Below are 24,092 nucleotides of genomic sequence, written 5' to 3'. Positions count from 1 at the left end.
GGGGGGAAAGACACCTGGGGTGGTGGGGCCCTGGGCATCTCCTGCGTATCTCCCCACCCACCGGTTCCAGCCAGCTCTGCTGTCCCAACAGGGCGACTGTTCACCAAAAGCCCTGTGGACTGCTTGCCATTCAGTTGGCCAAGCAGAACTGAAATGGTTCTTAAAAGAAGCAGCAGCCCTGTCCAGTTAAGAACTGGCTGTTATGATCTTATTAGATTTGATCTGTTTTCTCTTTTCCTGCATGACCCTGAGGCAAGCTGCTGAACTTCCTACGCTGGGATTTTCTTTGTTCATGGGCTGGTGTGTGCTATGGATGTGGCTCCTGAGGGGAGAAGCAGTGGTGAGCTTGAGACTGCATCCTCCATCAACAGTACTCCTTTGGAGTCCTAATTAAAAGGATCATTGAATGAGCTAAACTGGCCATCTGTTGGATTAAAGCTCAAAGGGAAAAAATACGTAAGGTTAATGTTCTGATTCACTAAGCTTTCTTTCCATAACAATTTAATTGGCATCTACCAATCAATGAGGTAATAACCATCAGAAGAAAACATCTGCATAAGTATGATGATGTTGGATATGATTTGTAAATGAAGAATTTTCAGGATGAACTTTTCCTGAAAGGACAAGTTATTTTATTACTTTTGTTGTCTACTTAATTGCAGCAGCAAATCTCAACTCTTGCTAGAGAGGGGCTATTAAACTACCTGCACTGCTATGCTGATGAAAATACCTAATGGAAGTTGTTCCACTATTCCCAAGTAACAGAGTACTCCCTTTACATAACCCCTATGTGAGGAACTGGTGTGACAGGTAGCAAAATAACTGTACTGGTTCTGTGCAGGAATTCCAATGAAGAGCCAGCCTCAGATCTTAGAGTTTCTCCTTTTTCAAGGACCACTGTCATCTGTTTAGCTAAAATGGACTTGTTCTGGAAATGCCACAATGTTTTATTAAGACAGCATATGAAGATCTTTGTTTTTTCATCAGGAAAAGCTTTCTTCCTTTTTTTTTAATTAAAATCTCTGTGCCCTAGAGAGTGACTTCACTGCCTGGTAAATGAGTGCAGAACATGCTAGTTTTGCTTCAGAGAAAACCTATCATAATGTTGATATAAATGGTTGTTGCTCTCCTTCGGTGTTGTGTGGAAGTTCCAGTTTGCCTGCTCTTCCAGAAAAAGTCTAGTAAGAGGGAAAGGTATTGTGTAATGAAAACAAGAAAAAATTTCCCTAGAGCCTTCTCAAAAGAGAATGAGCCCTTCATCAACACATTTCATAGCGGTCACAAAATAGGAATATAGGACTCTGAAGGCTTTTTCTTTTCAGAGCAGGTGGATCCATTCAGGTATTGAAATGTTAGAGAAGTACTGCCAGTTTACCAATGCAGACAGCTGAGGTTGCTGATAAATGGGAAGTCACTGCAAAATCACCAAAAACTTTAATGGCAATAACTCCAACCAATGCCAAACAGATTTCTCCTAGCCCAAAAGAAAAGCAAGCTAGCATGTGATAATTGTGTCCAAGTTTTAAGCAGCCCCTTTCTTCCTTTCACTTTGTACCCCTTTTATTCCCTCCCACTCCATCTCCCACTCTGAAAGGGGCAGTGGGGAAAATCAGGGTAGTACTTCGATAGGGAGAAGAAGCCTTCCTAAGAGGATTTAGTCTGTACTAGGCTTTGTCCTCCCTAATGAGACTGCATTAAGAATACCTAAAGGATTCTTTTACGATTCTATTAAAATATAAATACTTGCCTTGACAGTTCTAGATAATTATCAATAGGATGTTTGTTATTCTTGCCTCTCTTCTTTTTGCTGGGAAAATTAATATGTACGGTTCGATTTGCTTTTCATTAGTGAAGAGCTTTTAAGATGTTAATCTTTTGATTAGAAAATCTGGATTGATAATGACCTGAATCCTCAGGGCTTCTGGGCTTTGAGAGGCACTTCTGTTTATCCCTGTTTTCCCCTCAGTTCTGGCATACACCGGACATTTGGTTTAGAAGAACATTTGTGGGACAGCCTGAACTTGCTAGCACTTGCATCCTGTGTTTTGGAACTTGATTACTATGCTTCTAGATGTCTTGGCTATGTAATACTTGCTGTGCTATGTCATGTGTGGTGTTTTGTAATATATGGGGAATGTACTTTGTCTAGTGAGTAAAGGACTTTGGCATCACTACAGCTAGAGTGCTTCTTTGTCCATAAATAACCCTTTAATGCTTTTAGGGGGTTGATACAGAATGTTGATTTTGCTTCTTACAAATGTTTAACATAACACAGGAGGTATTTTTGCATTTTTTCATGCCATTAATATTCCATAATGTGAAGATGAAACCAAATTATTCTGATCTAGTTAAATTTACTGACGGTGCAGTCTCCTGCCTTTCTGCTTTAATTTATTGTTTCTTGAGTAGCCAAATCTTTTCAGAAGGTGTCTTTAACTTCTGCTTCTGACTAGTCCACAGCTTAGCAACCAGGGAGACTAGCAAAACAGTAGTACACATGCTTGTATCAAAAAAAGAGTTCTTGTCTTGTTTTCAAGTAATTGGCAGTGCACAAGTATTTTCTGTGTTAGATGATCTCTGCGCTTTGCATGACATGTAGTTGTATTTTTACCGTCCTTTGAAGGTAAATTTACAATCTCCCAAAAGGACACTGGAATTGGTGAGATGATGCTCATTCCTCTCCCTGTGCTGCAGCTGTACATGCAGAAAGTACTGGTGTGGAAACAAAAGATAATACAAAGTGATGTAGCTAGTAATTGTTGGAATTCAAGGCTTAATAACATTCTGTTGATGAGTGTCATTTGTTTGAGCTACACCATGGGTTAATTTGACTATCTGTGACTAAGTAGCATGACAAATAGACACACTGGAAAGTTAGACTCTGCTGCAGATGTGATGATAAAAGGCTGCTTTCTAACAATTAGCACAAAGGCTTCAACGAAAAAAATCACCCTGAATAGTGAAATACAATCTATTTAACATACAAATTGAATTGAGAAGTCATCTGTTTAACATACAATTAACTTGGGAAATTAGTGTAAGGAGAATAAAAAGAGGTTTAAAGATATGAATAAAAATTAATCCATGGTTGCACTTACTGGGATAAAATTAAGAAGACTATTCGTCATTTTAACAATCTGGTGTCTGGAAGATACCTCTTTAATACTATTCTAACCATATCGTAGCCTTTGATAGTTAAATATCTGGGCATTTGATGGCATGTGACTGCTTTCCTTGAAGCTTCCAGTCTTTGTCAGATGAAAGAAATGAAACCAAAATAGAGCAGCTATTGTCTGTTACTCTGTAAGAATTGCCAGCTGATTAGCAGTCCCCTAATTTTTTTCTTTGAATGTGCAGACTCTTTCATGCTTGACTTTAATATTTACTGTTTCATGCTACAAACATTGGAAGCTATTAGCAAATCATCATCTCTTATTCCCTGTGTCTGGTTTGGTTTCAGGAAGGGCTGAGCCCCAGACTGATCCCATGTCACTGGAGCAGCTCAGTAAGGTTTGCAATCTGAATGCTAATCCGTTTTCAGGTACAGTGACTCAAGAAGTGTGCTGCATGTGCAGGAACATGCCCTTGAGGCAGTTCAGCGTGGGGTTCTGGCCTCTGTTTGCCTGAAGGACAAGGAGGACAAAATTTCCTGGCTTTTCTGTGCCTTTTGATTTCTCAGTCTGCAAGATGGAGGTTCTAATTACATAGGTTCATTAGTTCCTTTGTTCACAATCAACAGGTTTAAGGAATGAATTTATGTAGCATGTTATTTGTTTAAGATTTCAGGTATCATCTGAAATGTCTTGCTGACAAGACTTCCTGAGCTTTTTTTTTTTCCCCTGAGAAAAGTGGTTAGTGTAATTTGGGGAGATACATGCCATTTTGGTGGTGGGGAACACAGATCAGAAGGGGTTTCTTAAACATAGAAAAGACTTTTCTGTGTATGTTGCCATGAGAGTTGTGTGATGCTTGCTCTGTTCAGGAACTGCCAGCCCTAGTGTTGTTACTGTACGGTGTTACAGGATCTGAATATCTTAACACATCCTTGTGTTAGACGTCAATTGAGAATGTGGTTAGCAGGTCAAACACTGAGCTGCTAACAGAATGGGGCTTCCATACTTCTGGTGTAGGCGATGGCCTTTGCCTTTTAAATTGTACGGAGTTGGTTTGGTTTAGTTACGCTTTTTCAGAAAGAAATTATGCTGTATCAGCAACCAGCCTGGCTCCTGCCATAGCTACATAATGGCTAGGCCTTTCATGGAGTTTAGGGGTAGAGTGAAGGAGAGCAGGGATTATTTTGACATCATGATGCAATCGGCTTAGCATGTAGATTAACATCACAGCTAAGCTATATTAAAAGCCAGTGGCTGAGCTGGTAATGTAACAGTGATCTTAAATTAAAGAAGGACCTGGTGGATGACGTGGATCCTCACCTAGCTCTTGCCCCTCAGTCTGACAAGTATCCAGTGCTGTTGCTTCAGGTTTTCCATTTGCTTTTTTCTCTCACTAGAGTGAAAAAAGTTCTGGGTCCAGGTTTGGCCTAGATATTTCTCACAATTGGTGGCTGGCCTTCTGTTAAATGACCACTGAATTTAACTTCTGTTCTGTCTTTCTAGCCTTGATACTGATGAAATTCCTCTGTCGTCTTTAGGAGGTGGTCTTCTACCAACTGTGAAAGCGAGAGCTTGTTTTGTAGATGTTCCAGTTCGTGTTCTCCTTGGTTATATCTAGGTACACATGTTGACTTCACTGCAGCTGAGAAGCTCATTTTGCTAGGCTTTTAAGCAGAGTCACAGGGCTGGAGTTTTAAGGATCTTTTCAAACTATAGATTAGTCTCACATATAGTTCAGTTTCTCAAATAGCAGCTGCCCTATTAAGGAGAGCAGTTCTTAAAGTATGTGTTGAAAAAGTTGCAATGTGCTTGTTACTTTTCTTGTTGCTTTCTAGGACTATAAATAAAATTTGGTTTGTGATAGTGCAAGGAGAAATTTGTTCTTTGTATCCTTAAATGTGCCTTGTATGTGGCAGTCTGCAAAGGGAAAGGCTTTTGCAGCTATAAAGTATGATTAGACTTAGGAAAACAAGCTGTTTCTTGGCTCAGATTTGCTTAGACAACTCGGAGTTGAAAATATATTTGATGCCAGACAAAATTGTCATTCCTTCATAAGTCAGATTTATTAGTGTCACTGTCTGAGGGAACATAATGGTGCGAGTGACTTCTGTAGATAACTCTCTTGAAGCTGCTGCACAGTCTTAGTTAAAATGAAAAGAAAATGTTTCTTATGTCCTTATTGTAGCATGTTAAACAATTTTCTACAGTGACCTAAATAGAGGAAGAAATTGATGCAATTGGGAACTTAACCTAAACACACACACACAAAGAAAAACAAAACCCCCCATGACTTCTTTGTACAAATTGACTTACGCAGAGGCAGAAAATAAGCTCGCGATTGAAGTCTCCTTTCCAAATATTGTAGAAGCTTGAAAGGCTCATTCTGCCGTACAGGGAAGTGTAGGAAACTGAAACATCTGCTTGCAGTATGAGCCAGGCCTTACAGGGCTGCTTCTGAAATGACTTTGCTAGATGTTTGATCCTGTCTTTTGTTTGGGGTTATGCATTTGAAGGTGGGAAAAACCTAGGTATCATCCAAAACTGACTGCGTTTTGATGTAGTTTACTGTGACAGGTACTAAATAGTTTTGTAAGCTGGCATCTTTTGAAAACTGCTTTTTTGCTACTTGTCACTTGTTTCTAGAAGACTGAATGGAAAGCCACCTAAGAGGCATGCTTTTACAAGGACTGCGAAGAATTCATGAAGGGTTGATCAGAATTAGTTTTTAGTGTTTGTAAAGCCTGTAAGCTAACGTTCACAGTTCCTTTGCAGTACTTCTGAACATATGTGGAGAAAGAGTGCGTTTAAGGTTGTTGTGAACCAATGTTTGGCTTGCACACAGTCTGTACCTGCATCTGGATTAAAAAATCCTGACAAGGTAATCTAATTGAGATCATAATCTTGTTTATAGCTCTGATTTTACATCACAAGAAATGCATCAGTCTTTAAGTGAGCACAATAAATACACAAATAAAAGGTTTGGGTAACGGAGGCTGTGGATGCCTTAGATGTTGTCTTAAAATTGGAAATGACAAATTGGGGTATTTTTTTAACAGAGTGCTGGCTGAGATAGAGGAGGAAATTCTAGAAAGGCATAGTTCCAGAAGCAGGGACAAGAACCCTGGGGCAGGCAGGAAGGGAAAATGTGGATGCTGGCAGCATGGTGCAGGGTCACTGTACTCCTGAGGCAGCTGGAAAAGGAGCTTCTGGTGGTGACTGGGAGTGAAGCTGTTTTCCCTGTACTTCAGCGGAGTGGCTGTGCAGGAAGCAGGTGGGCTTTGGCTCAGTGGGAAACTTATCAGCTGTCCTGAAGAAAAAAGGGAAGCAGGGCTGTTGGAGCTCCTGTGGTGTTTTTCCTGGCTGGCGCTTCACAGGGAAGTCATGCCTGGAGTGCTTGCATCTTCTTGGCCAAAATGCCAGTGCCTGGTGTAAGTGATTCGCAGTCCCTGGTCAGCCTCAGTCAGTGCTACAAACAGCTTCGCCCATCTTTGCTTTATGCTGCCCTGGTACAGTGCAAACTGAGATTCCCTGTCCTATTACTCTTTGTTCTGTTATTGACTTGGCTCAGCCAGGGATCTTTCATGGACTCTGAAGCTGTTATTTTGAAAGAGTTTTATTATTTCTCAGTTTTGTTGCCAATTACTACTCAATTTTCAGTTGGAGGTTTTTTCTAGTAGGCACAAATTTTATACTGGAGATGCAGTTTGTCTGCCAAGGTGCAAGTTGTGTTACAGGAGCCTACATTTTGGATGTGCATTATTTTGACAGGGACTGGCGATTTTGATTGTTGGTCACCTTTTTTGGTGAATTTTATACTTACCGTATCTGTGGTCACTCAGAGGCACTGACTGCCAGGTGAGACACATTTATGAACTTGTTGAACATGAGCTTGGTATTGAACCACGCAGTAAGTGGTGGTGTACTCAGTTGTTCTGCCTCTAAGTTCAGGCAGTTGTTGCCCACTGTTCAAACTCATCATTTATTTACCATCTAGGGGCTAAAGTGAGATGTGCTGGTAAGGCATGTGCATGTGTAGATCCCTCTGTCCATCACGTGTATAATGATATCTGTTCCAAGAACTTTTGTGTATTAAGTCACGATTAGGTTTATCGGGTAGAATGAAAATAAACCCTCAGATTCTTTGAATGAAGCTGGAATCTCATATCAAATCAGTGATGTACCAGGCTCTGGATAATCTTTGAAGGTAGACTGATAGTTTATAAATGAAGCAAGGTTAGAAGAAAGTTTCCTTTTCTGACAAGCTGATGCTTGTCTTATGGTTGTGATTTTCAGAGCATACTGAACTTGAGCTCACACAAGAAAACAGTTCAAAGTGAGAACATTAAGCATAAGTCTTGTTGTATATTCAGGGAAAACTAAAGTGTAAAGGATAGTCTGAAAGACCCACACTTGAGCATAATTCTTCTGCAACTCTCCTGTTCATGTAGGACTCTTTTCAGTTTACAGGGCACATGGGCATGTGTGTTTTGGGGGAGTCAGTTTTCTAAAATTAAATATTCTTGGCTTTTGTTTCTAGGGTCACATGATTCTTTCAGCTACTGGGTTGATGAGAAATCTCCTGTGGGACCAGACCAAGCCACAGCCATCAAACGTTTGGCCAGAATTTCCTTGGTTAAAAAGATCATGAAGAAATGGTCAGTGACTCAAAATCTGACTTTCAAAGAGCAGTTGGAAGGTGGGATCCGCTACTTTGATCTTCGTGTATCTTCCAAACCTGAGGAAATAGGACAAGAGATTTACTTCATACATGGCTTGTTTGGCATCAAAGTATGGGATGGGCTGAAGGAGATTAACACCTTTCTTGAGCAGCACCCTAAGGAAGTAGTCTTCTTGGACTTCAATCACTTCTATGCCATGGATGACAGCCATCACTTCTTCCTGATCAGTAGGATCCGCTCAGCCTTTGGATCCAAACTTTGTTCAGCTGAATGTGTAGAATATGTGACATTACAGTACATGTGGGAGAAGAAACACCAGGTAGGGAAAGGATGTGTAATGTTTTTCAAACCCAAAAGGTTAAGATTTAGAGGCTGAGTGTGGTTCCCACTCGGAGGTCTTGGCCCAAGGACACTGGTGACAGGCTAATTTAAAGCCCACCAGGGCCTCCTTTATGTAGTGTGCATGTTTCCCTTCGTTTATTTGCAGCTCTGTAGCCTCCATCCATGGTGTGCTTAGACTGTGTTTTGCTCCCAAGAATGTTCCTTAAATAATAAGGATAGTAATAATATCCCCAGGGCCCTGTGCTCCTTACCAATGGTTTTCTTCTCTGGATGAGTATGTTGTGCTAGCCTGTGGTTATGAGGATTTGATAAATCATCATCCTTTTGGCCAGAGTGAAGCATGTAAGTTTGAACACGACTAAGGTATCTAGATCCCTCGGTATGCTTTAGGCACTTAATAGGAGTTACGCAGAAGATGGCAAGACAGGTAAAATCCTTAGCTTCATGTAGATGGTAATGTTTTCTGATGGTGCTTTGAAATGCTCTTAAGTTGAATGCTTTGAATGACATTTCAGTATACTCCTGGCAACTTTTTCACTTTAAACTGATGACCCTTAGAGCCTGAAGCAATCCTGTCCACATAGCTAACCAAGATGATCTCCATCTCCTTTGCTGGCAATAGTGCAACAAATTTACTGACACTTGTGACTTAGGAACAGCTTCTTTACGCTTGGTCCTCTTTTAACTAGCTGCTATGCTAGCTGCAGCAGTGCTGCATAAGCATAAACCAATGCAATATTCTGTTTCATGATAAATAACAGAGTTGTGATTTTTTGGGGGTGATTTTTTTCTCCTTTTTCTTTGTTCTGTTAGGTTCTTATATTCTACCACTACCCTTTGTATCGGGAATACCCCTTCCTGTGGCCAGGGTATAAAATGCCAGCACCATGGGCTAATACAACCAACGTGCATGAACTGTTACAGTTCTTGGAGACCACTCTTGAGGAACGAAGTCGTTACGGGACTTTTCATGTTTCTCAAGCAATTCTTACACCTCGAGTGAATACTATTGCACGGCATCTAACCCGTGGTCTGAAGAACACACTTGTTCATAGGTAAGGTCTTGATTTCCTAGTTCTTTACTTATGTGTTTCATGTTGAAAGACTCACTGAGTAAGCAAGAATGTGAAATATTTACTTAGAAATAAGATTTGATGAAAGTATGCAGTTTTGTTTCATTACTATTGCTTGTGAGAGATATTTGCAGTCATTAAAAGTACTTACTGAAAATAATGAAATAACAGGGTATATATGTTAAACAGTATAAGTGTGTTTTCTCATAATTGAAGCTCTTTGTGAATGTGATATGACTTCATAAGACATGGGCTGGACCTGTTGTTTCAAATCAGTAATTCATTCCAAATTGGCTGAACTTAATTTAGGGAGAAAAAAAAAGGTTGTGCTGCAGAGAAATTTGTGTATTTGTGGCCATATTTGCATTTGTCTGTACAAATATCGTTAATTTCAGTGATGGTCAAAGATGTATGACATGGGGCAGTATTTTATCTTGGGTATTTTTACCAAAAGTTAGATTAACAATTTGACATTTTCATACCATTGACTGGTGTACAATTAATTGGCCTGTGAGTAAGATCGTTAGAAGAGGGTTTTGCTTTGAGAAGCGCACAGTGATAGTGACCTTTTTTTAATAGTGTTAGCAATGTGACCAGGGTGGGATCCATGTGACTTAGTTTTATAGCATTATCACCTAGTAGCCTGTTTGCTAAAAATTGGAAGAACTGTAACAGTCCTGGTGGGATCTGGTCTCCTGGCTCACTGTTTAATATTGCCAGTTTTGATGTCACTAACAGTTTATCTTGTTATAATAATATTAAATTCTAAATTAATCTTGTATACATGGTCACAACTGGTCTAATTTGATCAGCAACTGAGCTTAATATTAAACAATGAGATAAACACATCTTCAGCAGCCAGTTCATGTTCCCTTTGGGAGGATTACTAGTCACTTTAGGAGTAATTACAGTACTAATATTTTGAAGCCAAAGTCAGGATCACTTTTTTAGAAATCCTTTATAAAAAGAGTAAGTGTTGTGCTTTTTCAGTCACAGAAGCTGTTGATAGAAGTAAGGAAACTCCAGGTGAAATATAAATCATGGAATTTTCAGTCTCCTTCCTGTTTATAGACATTAATATAACAAAAGATATTTAAAACTAAACGATGTCTGCCTCAATATATTGAGGTCTCAGTTCTGGCTTGCTCTTTGCCCATGTCTGTGCGGTCAGCATTGGACACTAGATGGTGCTCAGGTGCTTTAAGGCTGGCATTTACTGTCAGAAATTGCACAAATGTAAATAGGTGTGGTTCATAGGGATACCGAACACAAAGCATGGATGTGACACATCTGCCTACTGTCTATTGAATGTACTATTATCTCGTGATTAAAGGAAATATCATACTGAATTTAAACTAGTGAAGAATCATCTAATTTCATGGTATGGGCAAGCAGTTTACTTTCAAGTGACTCCTGTAGAGGCCTGGACTATAAACCACTGATAGGCTGGAAGCCTGCCTTCACTGCATCCCTTTCCTGTGGCCCTATCATTACCACTTGTTTGAAAGTAAACTGTGAAAATTTAAAATAGATGCCACCATTTGCTAAAGCATGGTTGCTTGTATACATTTACACCTGCTAGCTCATTTGTATGTGTAAATCTGTCTTTGTGGTTCTGTGTAGACATCTACCCTCTCATGTGGAAATTTTTCCCTGAATGTGAATATTTTAAGTGTTCTTGAGCTCTTGCTAAAGGAGAAATGTGCAACATTCACAGTTAGCTGCCTGAGGTCTAGTTTGTCCCTTGACAGGGACAGTCATTATGCCTTTACTCAAGTTCTCTCTTCTCATGATTTTTTTTTCCTGGAACAAGAGCTGTGAGGTCTCTAGATTTTCTGTTTTTTTCTTCCCCATCCTGTTAGCCAATTTGTCCACATATAATTTTGTATGTCTATTATGGCACTAATTTAAATCTAATATATTTAATCATTTGTCTCTTAACTGTGCTGAAAACCCTGGAGTTTGCATATTAGAGTACAAAAAAGTCTTGGGCAGACTCCTGACTTACACTCTGGCCAAGAAATGACTGAAACTTCTCCCTGCTGTAGAATTTCAAACTCCATTTAACTGAATTCCTGACACGCCTTACCTTTCTCTGGTTACAGTGATGTTTGGGTTGCTCTACCCTTACAGAGCTGAGGGCTTGGTTCTGGGTTTGGTTTCCGTGATCCTGGTGTTCTGGGTGGCTCTGGAGGCTGGAAGGAGTTTGGTAGAAATGCGGTGGGCTGCCCCCAACTACTTCTTTTCTGCTCACCATAAGGCATAGGTGGGCAGGGAAACATCTCGGGCCAGGTGTAGCCTTGCCTTGTGCTACTCTGAAGTCTGCTGTGAAATTAAGTTTTTGGTTCAATATGTTCTTGGGCAAAACCGTACCAGGATGGATGAAGTTGTAGTGCAGCATTAAGTCTACTGGGTGAATGCAGAGTTTACAAATGTTACTTGGTATGTGTGGTAGTTTGGATTGATGATGGACTGGTATTTCTATTTGATAGCTAATGACCACATTACGATAAGCACTTTCCTCATCAGACTAGCTGTATTTTGGGTGGCAGTCAGGACCTGATCACAAATGTGAGATAATAATTGGCAAACAGCATGTTTTATTTAACTTAAGTAGAGTGTGTATAGGGAAGAGTCTCTCAAAATATTTGATTTTCTTTATTTCCCTTTCTTTAGGAACCTGCCCATGATTTTAGATTGGGTGAAAGCACAGAAACCAGGTGTTAGAGGTGTTAACATAATTACATCAGACTTTGTGGAGCTGGATGACTTTGCTGCTACAGTTATTGCATTAAACGACCTTCTTTTAGAAGAGGATGAAAGTGCAACTGCATCCTGATTGCTGTGTCCCACTTGTGCTCCTCGGTGGACATCTTCAAACTACACTGAACCTTTTATTTAAGTGAAACCCATTTTGTAATCTCTGGTTATTTAAAAAAAAAATTCTAGCGGAAGGATGATTCAACATCACCTACAGGCAGGTCCCTTCTCCCAGTGATGTGTGGATCTGAGTGGAAGGGGAAGGGCTGTCAGTGCTGCTGCGTGTCTGTCTGTGGTTGCGTGTTTGCCCAAGTTACGCACACATCCACGCGGTGTCTGCCTGCCAACAAGCGGCTGCCCTCTGGAGCAGATGTACCCGATTATGTTGCATGTCTCCCTGGTGACAGGACTCACCGTGCCCTTGCGTGTGCATCCTGCTCGTTTCCCAACAGCAGGGCTGGATCAAACCAAGGATGGCTGCTGATCCGTTAGCAGTGTGACCAGGCCGGCAGAGATGGTATTGTTCTTGGGCCTCCTCAGGCATAGCTGGGCTCAGCTGGAGGCTGCTGCTGTATTCATTATGCTGTTTTAGACACTACCTCTGACTTACTTGAAGAAACAATATTGCTGTTGTTCAGGGGGAAGCTGTTACACTGCGGTGAATATCTGAGCTCTCCTTTGGGCCTGACAGGCAAAGGCTTGGCACGCTCAGCCTCTTCAAAGTCCAAACTGTTGTTCTGGACCTTTTTATTTTACTTTAATACTTTAATACATTTATTGCAACCATGTTTAAGTGTGTTTCTTTTGGCATTAATTTGGAGAATATTTCAGTCTTCAAATTATGAGGATCATAATTTACAAGTCTGAATTCCTGTTATCAGACATTTGAGAAACCACAGTGCAACCTTTCTCTTTTGCTTGCTGGGCACTTGATTTTTTCCCATCCCTTGAGTCTTCTTTGGGGAAGGTCTCACACCCAGACAACCTTTCTCTGGAAAGGAGGTGGTCTGTGTGGGAGTTTGCTTGGTATTCAAAGAACTGCAGCTGATGGACTGCTCAGAACCCAAATATTTAATCTCTGCTTTGCAATGTGAAAGTGAATTCTGAAATTGGACCCAAAAGTTGTGCTTGTAGTCAGCCACAGCTATGGGGGAGAAATTTCTCCAGCCTGTACCCACTAGTGACAAAGCAAGCAATAGTCACAGAATCCCAGGCAGGCATCACTGCTGGGACTTTCTGTAGTCATACACATTTTTGTGTTGATTCACAACAAAATGTGACCATGTGTGCTTGAGCCAATGCAGTCACATGTTGGTACTTATCAGAACTTAATTGACTATCTGATAGCAGTCCTACAGTCTGATTTGTCTTGGGTTAAAAAAAAGCAAAAGTGACTGATTAGCATATACTTCTGTGCTCGGTCATCTTCCTAAAGCAACTGTTGGTGCACAAATTGTTTGGTAATTATGAATTTGTGTTAATCTCGAAGCTATTTATAATAGAATGTATCATCTTTACAGTTATTTTACTCAAAAGAAAAGGGAATCTTCAGATTGGTTATTTGTTTTGTTATGTATCCTGTGTCTGCCATCATGGTCTGACAGCCCAGAACAAAAACCCAGAAGCTCTTTGTTTGCTTGTCACAAACTCTGAAATCAGGACAAGTTTAAAGGTTTGCAAACCTTCCATGTGAACCTTGGCTGAGTTCTGTGTGGAGTGTAATCTGATTTATCTGTTTGCATGGTTTTCATTAGAGTTCCTTGAATTTTTTTTTAACTGAATCCTCTAAGGGAGTTGGGGGTGGGGGGTGCCTGTCTCTCAAGCTGTCTTTCTCCATTCCTCTGTTTCAGTGATGGGGTGCAGGTCATGAAAATCAGTTTTTTGGGAGCTAAAGCTCAAATTTCTAGTTTAAAACCTCCTTTGAAAACCCCAGCAGGCAGTTTTTATTATTTTTGGTTTTTTTTTTCTTGTTGATTAAACTGTTGGAACCTGTTTTCAGCAGCACTATTTTGTTTGCAGTTATGTAAAATACTTGGATTTTCTGTAGCTGAATTTTGTCTCAATGTACTTTTCTCATGGGCCTGACTGAAACTCCATAATAGTGTTAAATGTATGTGTTTGGTTTCAGTGGTCTTTTAACTGTGAATTGTGTTAGAGCTCAGAACTCAGAAAAGTTTGTTTGAATGCTGATGGGGCAGAAATAATATGTTTGTAAAGTTTCCATGGAGGACAAGGTGAGAAGGTAAAGTGAGTAGGATGTTTGCATTCGATCCTTAATATATTTTGTACTGTATACATCTACCTCAAAAGAGATTTATCGGGCTTAACCGGTATTTATATTTGTGCGTAAAGAGTAATGACTTAGTCCTTCTGTTGTATTTATTTGAATAAAGATGTGATGGTTGTAACTCAGGGCTTTGGTTAGATATCTTTAAGGATAAGCTCAGAAGTTTCTCTTAACATATTTGCTGTTAGCTCTTGCCTCTTGAAATGGGACAAAGGCATGCTAGTTGTTAAGAGTGTTAGCAGAGGGGGAAGAAATGGAAAATAGCTTTAGGATTAATGATTAAATGTGTGTGGTGAGGAAGCCACTTTTGTAAGGTTGGCCTGTCTGAAGAGACTTACGTGTCATTTCAGAGTAGTGCTTGGTGTTACCCCTTTCTCAGGAACCTGACAGTCTCAATAGTGAGTTGGGCAATTGGCAGATACAGTTGCCTGCAACAGGGTATCTCCTTTGGATACTCTGGGAAACCTTGATGCTGATGTTTAGATTTGGTTTTAGGGTACCTAAAAACTACCTGCATAATAGGCTTATCTTTCTGGTACAGCACCACAATGTACCTAGATTCCCTCATGCTTTGCAAAACAGAGCTCGTCTAGACTTGGACTTTGGACTGTGGACTCTCCTTTCTGGCATTATAAAAATGAAAATGTGAGCTGGGCAGGAAGGGCGAATCAAGGAAGTAGGGCAGTAGCTTTGCATCTGCTGCTCAGGTTGAAGGTGTGGCAGTGTTTAGGCAGGTTTCAGGCAGCAGAGTGGAGCAGGTCTGGCAGGGGAGTGACAGTGGCTGCGGCTTGTACTGAGAAACTTAACTGAGAGTCTGGGCTCTGAGTGGGCTGCAGCTGGGTAGAGTATGGAGCAGCCAACAGCTTGCTGCAAGGTCGTGTATGTATGAGCCTGAGGAAAGTAGGGTGGCAGGAATGCAAGAGAAGACTGGGGGTTCCTTGCTTTTGATGTAGACCTGCATCTGTTGAATACAGTGATTGTCTTGCTTCTATCTTCTCCAAGCAGTAGGATTCACTTTTAAACAGTTTAGGTGGAAGACTCCCCCAGAAGAACTGTTCTGAGATCTTGACCATTTTGTAGGTGGCAGGAGAGGAAAAGCCAGGAAACTAGTAGTTGCTCGAGGCAAAGTAGTTGAATTCCATATTCTTGAATAATTACTTCTATGGTTATTACGGATTCAGGTTACTTAAACGTTGTTTTATGGCTCTTGCTTCTCCTCTTAACATGCACTCACTGAATGCTGAGCACACTGGTGGTTTGTCTGTTCCCCTGGTGCTGATGGCTGCCAAGTGCAATTCAAGGGCATACCTGAAGCACAGGAGACCTCTGTATGTATTCCTGGTGGGAAGCAGCAGGGAGAAATCTATTAGGAAGCATATGTGAGGTTTTAGCATCTTACTGTGTGCTTATAAGTGGGGAAAAAGAGGAATTACTACTAGATTTTGCTGACTGACAATCTCCCAGCTCCTTATTTGGGAACTACTGGCCTAATACATTTAACAGCTGTGGAGCTGGGTGTTGTAATACTGTTTGGGGTTTTTTTTGAGGACAAAAGACAAATTCCTGCTGTCCAGTTTTATCTCAGGAGCTGAAGGCATACCAACTTGCATGTGCTTTGCTGTGATGGAGAGGGTCCTGCTGGAGACAGTGCTGGCAAGGCAGATTTCAGGGGTGCTGTGCTCAGTGAGAGATGTCAGACTTGGAGTCTTCCAAGAAGAAATGTTGACTGCAAAAAGACCCCTATTCTGCCAAACAGACTCTTTGGAGAAGAAAGGAATAATGGAGAAATAGTATCTTTGCTCCTGACACATGCTGTTTTCTGCTGTGTTGGTACTGAGTTAATATGTTGGACTTTAGAAAGCATCTGTGCTGTAAAGCTGAAGAAGCACTACTGAGCAGGGATTTTGGCTCAAACCAGAAGTAGGGCATCTGCCAAGATGGTTATCTAGTGTTCGCATCTGGCTAAGCCTTTGGAAATATTTTCTTTGCTTACCTGTCTCAGGTGTCAGAGTTCATTGCTGTATCATCTAGCAGACCATGGTTTAGGACTTGTATAGATAAAGAAAGGACATGGCCATTTTGATTTAAAATTAGTTTACCCATGGAAGTCTGACAGATAATGTGTGACTTAAGGTTTACTTGAATATACAAAATACAAAAATACGAAGCCCATATGCAGTTTTAGTGAGATTTTCATCTAGACTTGATCATATTGTTACCGATCCCTAATCAACAAATTCTTTGGTCAGGTGTCACTGTTTGGGACAAAACTTCAGACAAATTTTCAGTGGTTGTTTAAGCACAGAGAAATTGTCTAATGTGAGGAACAGAACCGAACCAAAAACTTCAAAATTGAAATTGGGTCAAGATTTAGTCCTTTCAGCAGTGAAAAAGTTTGGTTTTTTTTTTCTTCCTGTATCTGACATTCTTATTCTGGCTTTGGTTTTTCACTCAACAGATGGTTGGAAGAGCCAGAGCATATGCTGAGGAGCAAATAAATTTTATGCTAAGGACATGTATGTTGGGCTGTGGTAAGAGTGTAGTGATATACTTAGCCATACCTTTCAATGATAATCCTGTTAGCTATTTGACTTAGGTTGTTAAATCAGTCTCTATTTTGTATTAAAAAACCCAGTCCCACTGATTCAATACGTCTATCTTGTTAAAGAAATACGTGTACTTCTGTAAGTGTATTTATTTCTCTACAAGTCTTACCAAGTAAACAAGCTTTAACTTTTAATGGTAGGGACTAGAATAGGAATGTCAGCTTTAGCACTGTTTGCTGAATGTAATCATATTTTCTATTCCCGATTATTTGTATTGTGTGTTGTTCATTGAAACAGTACTTCTCTTACCCTTTGATAGACCTGTGATAACTTCCATATCTCACTTAAACTGCAGTGTATTCTTCTGAAAAAAGTATTGGTATGTACATCCTATATCAAAATAGTTTTGATGGTTCTTCGATTTTTCTAAATGTCAAATGTATTTTGCAGTTGGATTTTTTTATTTGTGCTATTTATACTGTAGAAGGGGGCAGAGGGAGCCAGGTGAAGAGGAGTTACGAATTCTCAATTTGTATGTTGTGCAGTTTTTCTTCTTTCTCTTGGCAGCTTGTGCTTTGCCCATCTGTCCAATTCAGTTTTGTGAAAACAGGATGCCTCATCTGAACTGCAGATAAACTTGGGCTGACATCTGTTTGTTTCTGCTTTACTCTGCACCTATATCATTGAGGTTTTTAATCCTGAAAATAAAAAGTACAACTTGAGTTAATCATCCTTACTGTGTGTTTTGTACTGCTGATTGTTTTGATACATGATGATTATTATGTTGTGAGTCAACATCAGTTGAGCTCAGTTGCCTTTCTGATGCAGGATGGTGTCACTGAAGGTTGTTTTTTGAGGTGCCACGTCTTGCTGCACCTGCGTCCCCTGGGGAGTCATACCTGGACAACATGTTTATTTTTAGGTTATTCTGAGAACTTCTCTGTGGAAGTAGTAGTGCAAAGTGATTAGAAAACTGTGTACGCTTGCACTTGCATGCACGGTTGTGTCTGCCTGAATTCACTGGCATAAAATTATGCTAATGCATGGATCCAGTTGTATCTTGAAAGGCAAGTACAACTTTTGTGCAACATCTACTGTCTGTAATACAGGTGATGAAGCTGCATGGTAACACTCGATCAGGAAACAAAATACTGATAATGATTTCCAGAGACTAGTCTAATGTTGGATGTTTGTAACCCAGTGAGATCAGCGAGACCCTTTTTTTGGGTTACTCTGTTTGCCTTTCTTGAGGATGTGGGACTGCTGGGGGTGGGGAGAAGGGGAGAATGGATGACCCCAATTCCCTCCTGTTTTCAGACACAGGCAGCTGATGGGTGCTGTGTTTGTAGATTTTAATTTTTGTTAAATCCTAAAGGTAGAGCTGGCAGTTTGGAGCCTAATGACTGCTGTCCCTACCTGTAGTCTCAGACCTTGAGGTAAGTGTTTACAAACCAGAGCAGATTAAGTGACTCACATACATAGCTAGCCCATGGTTCCAGTTGTCTGTCTGAAATGTGCTGTAGGCAGGGAGTGGGCCACAAGTTTTTACCTGTGCAGCATAAGTCTAATGTGAACAGCATAAGCTGCCAGTGTGTAAAAAAACAGTGATGGTTAAATATCTTGTAATAGCAGTGTTAGGTCTTTTTTTTCTTTCCACCCTCCAGATGCTGTTCCCCCAAGCAAGGAATCGTATACCTCAGAGGGGACTTTGGGCACGAGAGTGAGCATGATTTCATCATCTTGCTTCCCTAGGGGGTTTAATAGATTATTTTTTTTCAGTCTGTGTGCCTTTCAGCAATGCTGCACAAGGGCACACGTGCATATACGTGCATGTATGTGCACAAAGTAGATAACTCTTATGAAGTACACAATGAGTCTGCGAAAACTAGATGCACGTTCTGCGACAAATTTATGCACGCCCTTTATACCAAGTTTCGCTGTTGCCACAAACCAGTGATTACCTGTTCAAACAGACTCCTTCCTGAATTGCACGTGGCTTCGTATTTGCCCCTTAGGAGATACTCCTGAACCTGCACGCAGATTTTTCAGCTGTGGAGGATAAACTCTTTCGTGCTGTTTGAAAGAAAGCCAGTTTGAAACCTGGTGTATGCTGCCAACTGCTCTCATTCCACCTGTAGTTGGAAGGTGAGCAAAATACAGGCAGGCTCTGATGGTGAGCAATGGTAATGTTACCGATTCTTCTGATCAGTTAGGTGGCACACAAGTCATTTGCATAGACCAGGAAAGCATTTGACCAAAAAGCCTCTCAAATGTACTAAGTGGGAGTCAGTTTGTCAAGTTCTCAGGTGAGCAAATGCTGGAAAAAGAAGCCAAGTGATTTTTGAACTACAGCTGGTTAATGAATCCATCTGCTCTTCTTGAGGATCCAGTTTGCTTGTTTCTGGTCTGCACAGCTGATACCAGTGCCACTGCCCAAGTCCAGACAAAGTGGAATCTTCTGGAGAAGACAGTGTGACCAGGATCATTAACAGGTAACTTGCTGTATGGATAAATGAAGGTAGTCATGCTTAAAATCAACTTTCCCTCAATTTAGGTATTTGCTTTAAATTAAAAGCAAAGGTTGCTAAGAGTAGAAAATGGCTGGTTGTTTTTGTGTCCTGTCTTGTGTATCTGTTATCTGCAGTAGACTGGGTGAAGAACTGCAGGATTGTTCAGGGTCTGCTTGAGGGAGAAGCTACCATCAGACACGTAGCTATGTAGGTTTGTATCTGCAGGTTCAACAAGAGTTCAGTCTCAGTGAGTAGGTAGTGTGCCTTTCGGTGACCAGTGAAAACATGTGCCTGTGGCAGAGCTGTTTACATGGCCAAATTTGTAAACTAAAAAGTTTTCAGCATAATAACCTATGGGCTGAAATTGTGCACAGTTGTGAATTAGGTAGTACTTCAAAGAGGGTGATACTTGTCTACTTTGTAGGGTTTTTTGTTTTCAGTAGTTTAAAAATAAACCAAACTCATCTGATGCAAGATACTATTGCTTAGCCTGGCATCTACTTTAGAAGCAGAATTGGTACAGGGGAGATTTTGTGCTGCTGTATCTGTAGTGAGCAGTTTCTTGGTGGAAGAAAGGAGGCAACCAGCAGTAGCGTAGGCACTAGGGCATCAAGGTATTATAGCTAGCTGGTAGTTGCATAAAGTGGAAACTATGACACAGTGTCAGTGCAGACTGTCTTTTTATAATTGAGGCAGACACCTTAGCTGCTGCATGAACCTTTGAAAGAGTTCTGGTGACTCAGGAGATGCTGAACAACAAATGAGTTGCTCTTCATGCACAGACTTTGGGTTTCACTGAAATGGCCTAAAAGCTTGACTGGTGTGTGCAAAGCCTGGATGGTGTATGATGCTTGGATCTGAAAGGGTAATTTCTGTTTGACCAGCATTGTAGATGCCTTTGGTGTTTCTCTATTACAGTCACGAGGAAGTCTTGATGCTGTTAGTGGCAGATACTGTTTGCTTTGCTAACCAGGGGGGGTGTGTGTGCAGACAAGCAGCAGGCCCAGCCACATCCCCCCAGCTCCTCACTACTGCAAACAACACCTTGGTACTTCAGATATTTTTGTAACTATAATACCAATTCCTCTTGGGTTGAAAATTTGGGAATGAAAAGTACAGAAAAAATTGAGAGCCAAGTTGTTTTCTATCGTGTTGCTTCTTGCAAATATGCTTTAAGAAAAGGGAAATTAAAAAATGCCTGAGGTAATATTCCTCCCTGCATCAAAGTCATCTGGCAGACTGGGTGGAGAAAAACATACATTGTTTTTTTGGTGAGCTCTATGTAAATGAGAATTAAAGATGGTAAAAATATTTTTTCTTGAACTTCATGCTACTGAGTGTTCACTTTTTTTCTCATAGCAACTAAGCAAAAGTTGGCTTTCAGTATTCCAGGGTTTTCTTCCAGCTTGAAATTGCAAAACGTAGAATCACGAGTGAGAGAAACAAAAAGCATCCTCAGAGGCTGGAGCAGTGGAAAGGTAGGAGGAAAGGTATGCAGTAGATATGGTGCTGCAACTTGCCCTTTGGAATGGAAAATAAAGGTCTTTTGGGGCTTTTTTTTTTTTGAGACAGAACAAATTATTACACCAAGCTCACTCTTTGAAGCACATCCAGTACAAAGTTCATCTGATATGCTAAATGCAGTTCCACACTTACAGAAGTGCTGAATTTGACTTGATTGCATCCTTTAAAAGACTACTGGCAGCAAATAAACTACATGCCAGACATTTCTCCTGAGACACATAACAATCCTCTAGTATGTCAGCCTAAATATCTCAAATGCCAACAGGTTTTTTTCCTCTAATTTTGTGTTTCTTAGAGGAATCATGATCTGAACTCATCCTGTGTGATAGTGGTTATTGCTGGAAAATGCGCTTTGGTCATTGCCAAAACAAAACAGTGTGTATCACAAAGATAATCCTTTTTCTGGCCTTCCATAAATTTGTCTCAAAAACTGCCCTCAGTAACAGGATTGTCTGAAGATGTGACACAAGCTGTCTCACCGTGTTGCCGGCTTTGTTGCACACCGCAAACATGTTTATAGAGTGATGAACTGGTATTTCTCAAGACTGATTTCCCCCCCCCAGTATGCTGGATATGTTCACTGTGCAACCATGTTCAGCATTGACAGTAACATTTGAAACCAGACAAATCTTTACAGGCTTTAAGATTCAAAATGAATCCAAAAGTCAGTGTAGGCTTGCTGAAATGGTATATCCACAAGGGAAGAGCAAGGCTGCCGCAAGGATAGCTTACACTAGCAATGGCTAATGCAATTTGGAGGGTCATAGTAACTCCTACCAGGTAATAATTTGTTTTCATAGTACTACATCTGGAAGGAGATGTGGCAGTACCATCTTCATGCCACCTGGATTTTGTGCAAAGGGTGGATTGCATTCTCAGTCGGTTATTTGACTGCCATCTCCTGGAAAGAATTCCTAAAAACTAGACTACTAAAATTGTTTGTTTATAGCAATAAACTAGATAATTATGATCTTTTGTTCCTGGATTTATTGCCAAGAACAAGGACTTTTAGGTAGCTCAATTTCCCTTCTGCATTTAGTTCCTTCCTCCTGTCTTGGGGCTAGGTTTGTTTCCTTTCTGAGGATGAAGGCAGTGTTAATAACATGCACCAGGGAACTGGCTTCTCAAGATCATGATTATAGTGAAATTCTGTTTACCCAAAAGTGAAGTGAAAGAGAATTGGCCAGTGAATCTGTTCTCTGCTCTGTTATTATACCACAATTCTTGGAGCAGAAGAGGCTGTAGAAGCTGTTACAGCAAGGCTTTTAGCTGAGAATGAGGGAAATGATCTGGAAATCAAGTCTCTGGAGGACACTGGAGTAAACGCATGTGCCTCTATAGAAGGTTGGCAGGCACTTAGCTCGAAATCCTTGTTTTCCTGCCCCACTGGCTGTGAGTGGTTGGTTAGGGTGCTTTAGAAAAGATGAGAAGGAAGTTCCTTTTCACTGTCCTTATGCCCACTGAAATGTAATGCTTAATAGACAGGTTTGTACTGCTGTCCTCCTGCCTCCCAAGGGGCGCTAGTCAGTAGATCCAGAGGCTCACCAGTGTGGTGTCCCAGGTCTCTACCACATACTTTCTCATTGTTAGAGATGTTGCTTGTCCTGTTCCCAGGATCTGGCTTTCCTTGGGTCTGTATGCTTCCAGTGGTCTTCATGCACCATTTGCGCCCGTGGAACTGGTAGGTGGGATTTCCTTGGTGGGTTTCAAGCCCTGCCAAAACTAAGAAAAGCTCTGAAAGTGATCAGCTGAAATAACTTGTGGTGTTATGTTTGTTTAGAAGAAAAATATGACTACCTTGTAATATGCTGAAAATTGCAGTGGTGATCATTACAGCCGCCCAGATCACGGAGGCGTTGCACTGCATTTGTTAAAGGTTGAGAGATGCTCCTGCTGTGGTGCCGAGAACTGCAAATACAGAGATGGACTCTAGGCTAAGCAGGCCGAAACCCAGCTCCCAGGCAGGGAGTTGGGAATGCCTCCTGCCAAGTGCAGGGGTCCTGCCCCACCTGGCTCTTCCTTCATGGGAGTGTGACACACCTCCCTGGGGAATGTGGACCCCTGGGGGCAAAGTTAGGCTCGAGCATACACTCAGAGATACCATCTCTAACATTTCAGGGCACCACACCTTATTCTCCTTGAAGACTCCTGTGCTCTGCAGGGCAGGAGAAGAGAGGCAGGTTGGTAGCTTCTCATGTTGGGAATCTCTAGCCCCATGCTCAGCCCTCTCTTGACTCTGTCTTACTGGATTCCTGTCAGTCAGGACACATCTGCTCTGCCCAGCAAGTCTCATCATTAATGCTATTGCTGCTGTTTTCCTAACTCAGAGGTAGCTGGCGCATGCAGTTGTGTCCCCCAAGACAGTTTAATTAGATTAGGTATGGCTTTCTGGCTGCAGGTTGAGATGGTGTTCAGACTGACTAGTTTTTTTTTTCCCAGAGCTGAATGGTCTAGGACTAGTGTTGAAAGCTGCCTTTTAGTTTCAAAAGCACTTAACAGCCCTACTAAATTATTAACATTGGCAAGATGCTGCTGAGTGGGATGGAGTCCAGTTCCAGCGAGGTGGTAGAGCTGTTCTCTTTGTTCTTGAATAACAGCCACGAAAGACCACCTAACAAAGTTTTCTCTCCTGGTCTGAAGGGAGCAGGATATGTTACCATTGAGTCTGAGGGAAATGTGGGCTCTTGTTTCCTGTGCTTTTCTCTCCTGTGTGTGTGTCGAGTAAATGAAAAAGAGAATTCAGAAAATGCAAGGAATTCTTGAGTCAGTTCTCTCCTTGCTTGTTTTTAAGTGCCTGAGAGCAAGAAGCTGGTACCTTAGCAGGCTTTCCAGACTTCTGTTCAGAATATAATTATTCCATGACACATTTCATGCTTGTTTTGATACCTGGGGAGGAGACATCTTCCCCCAGGGGTGTTCTGGACTCTTATCATCCTCCTGGATGAATGGATTTGCTTGGTGTTTGTAAAACTCCATTTGCTGTCCTGTCTGTTAGCTGTTCTGTTTCAACACACCTTTAGCTGACCTGTGCTCTAGAGCACTGATAAACATTGCAGGCATGCTAAAGAAAGGAAAACAATCTGCATTTTATCTTGGAGTGCAGCTCTTAAGCTCACTGTGGCAGAAGGAGCAGTAGATGCACTGTGGGTAGTGCTAAACTGGTTTAGAGAGAACTAGGAATGGCATGAAGTGTGGAACTATGAACTTTATACCATGGTGGGATGGGTAAATTAGCATCTACCTGCTGACAGACTGGGG

At 41.1% G+C, this 24,092-nt stretch overlaps 1 protein-coding gene across 1 annotated transcript; it reads left to right on the top strand.

Moving 5' to 3' along the window:
- Positions 1-2,056: 2,056 nt before the first annotated feature.
- On the top strand, positions 2,057-17,532 carry PLCXD2 (phosphatidylinositol specific phospholipase C X domain containing 2). The gene is made up of 4 exons (XM_026845096.1): positions 2,057-2,084; positions 7,651-8,111; positions 8,948-9,189; positions 11,884-17,532. Exons 1-4 carry the CDS (start codon positions 2,072-2,074, stop codon positions 12,044-12,046), a joined length of 879 nt encoding a protein of 292 aa, XP_026700897.1. The 5' UTR covers positions 2,057-2,071; the 3' UTR covers positions 12,047-17,532.
- The last annotated feature ends 6,560 nt before the right edge of the window (positions 17,533-24,092 follow it).

This window comes from Athene cunicularia (assembly GCF_003259725.1).
Source record: "Athene cunicularia isolate RWA chromosome 1 unlocalized genomic scaffold, athCun1 chr1_part1, whole genome shotgun sequence".
NCBI lineage: Eukaryota > Metazoa > Chordata > Aves > Strigiformes > Strigidae > Athene > Athene cunicularia.
This window is presented reverse-complemented; position numbering and strand designations above follow the sequence as displayed.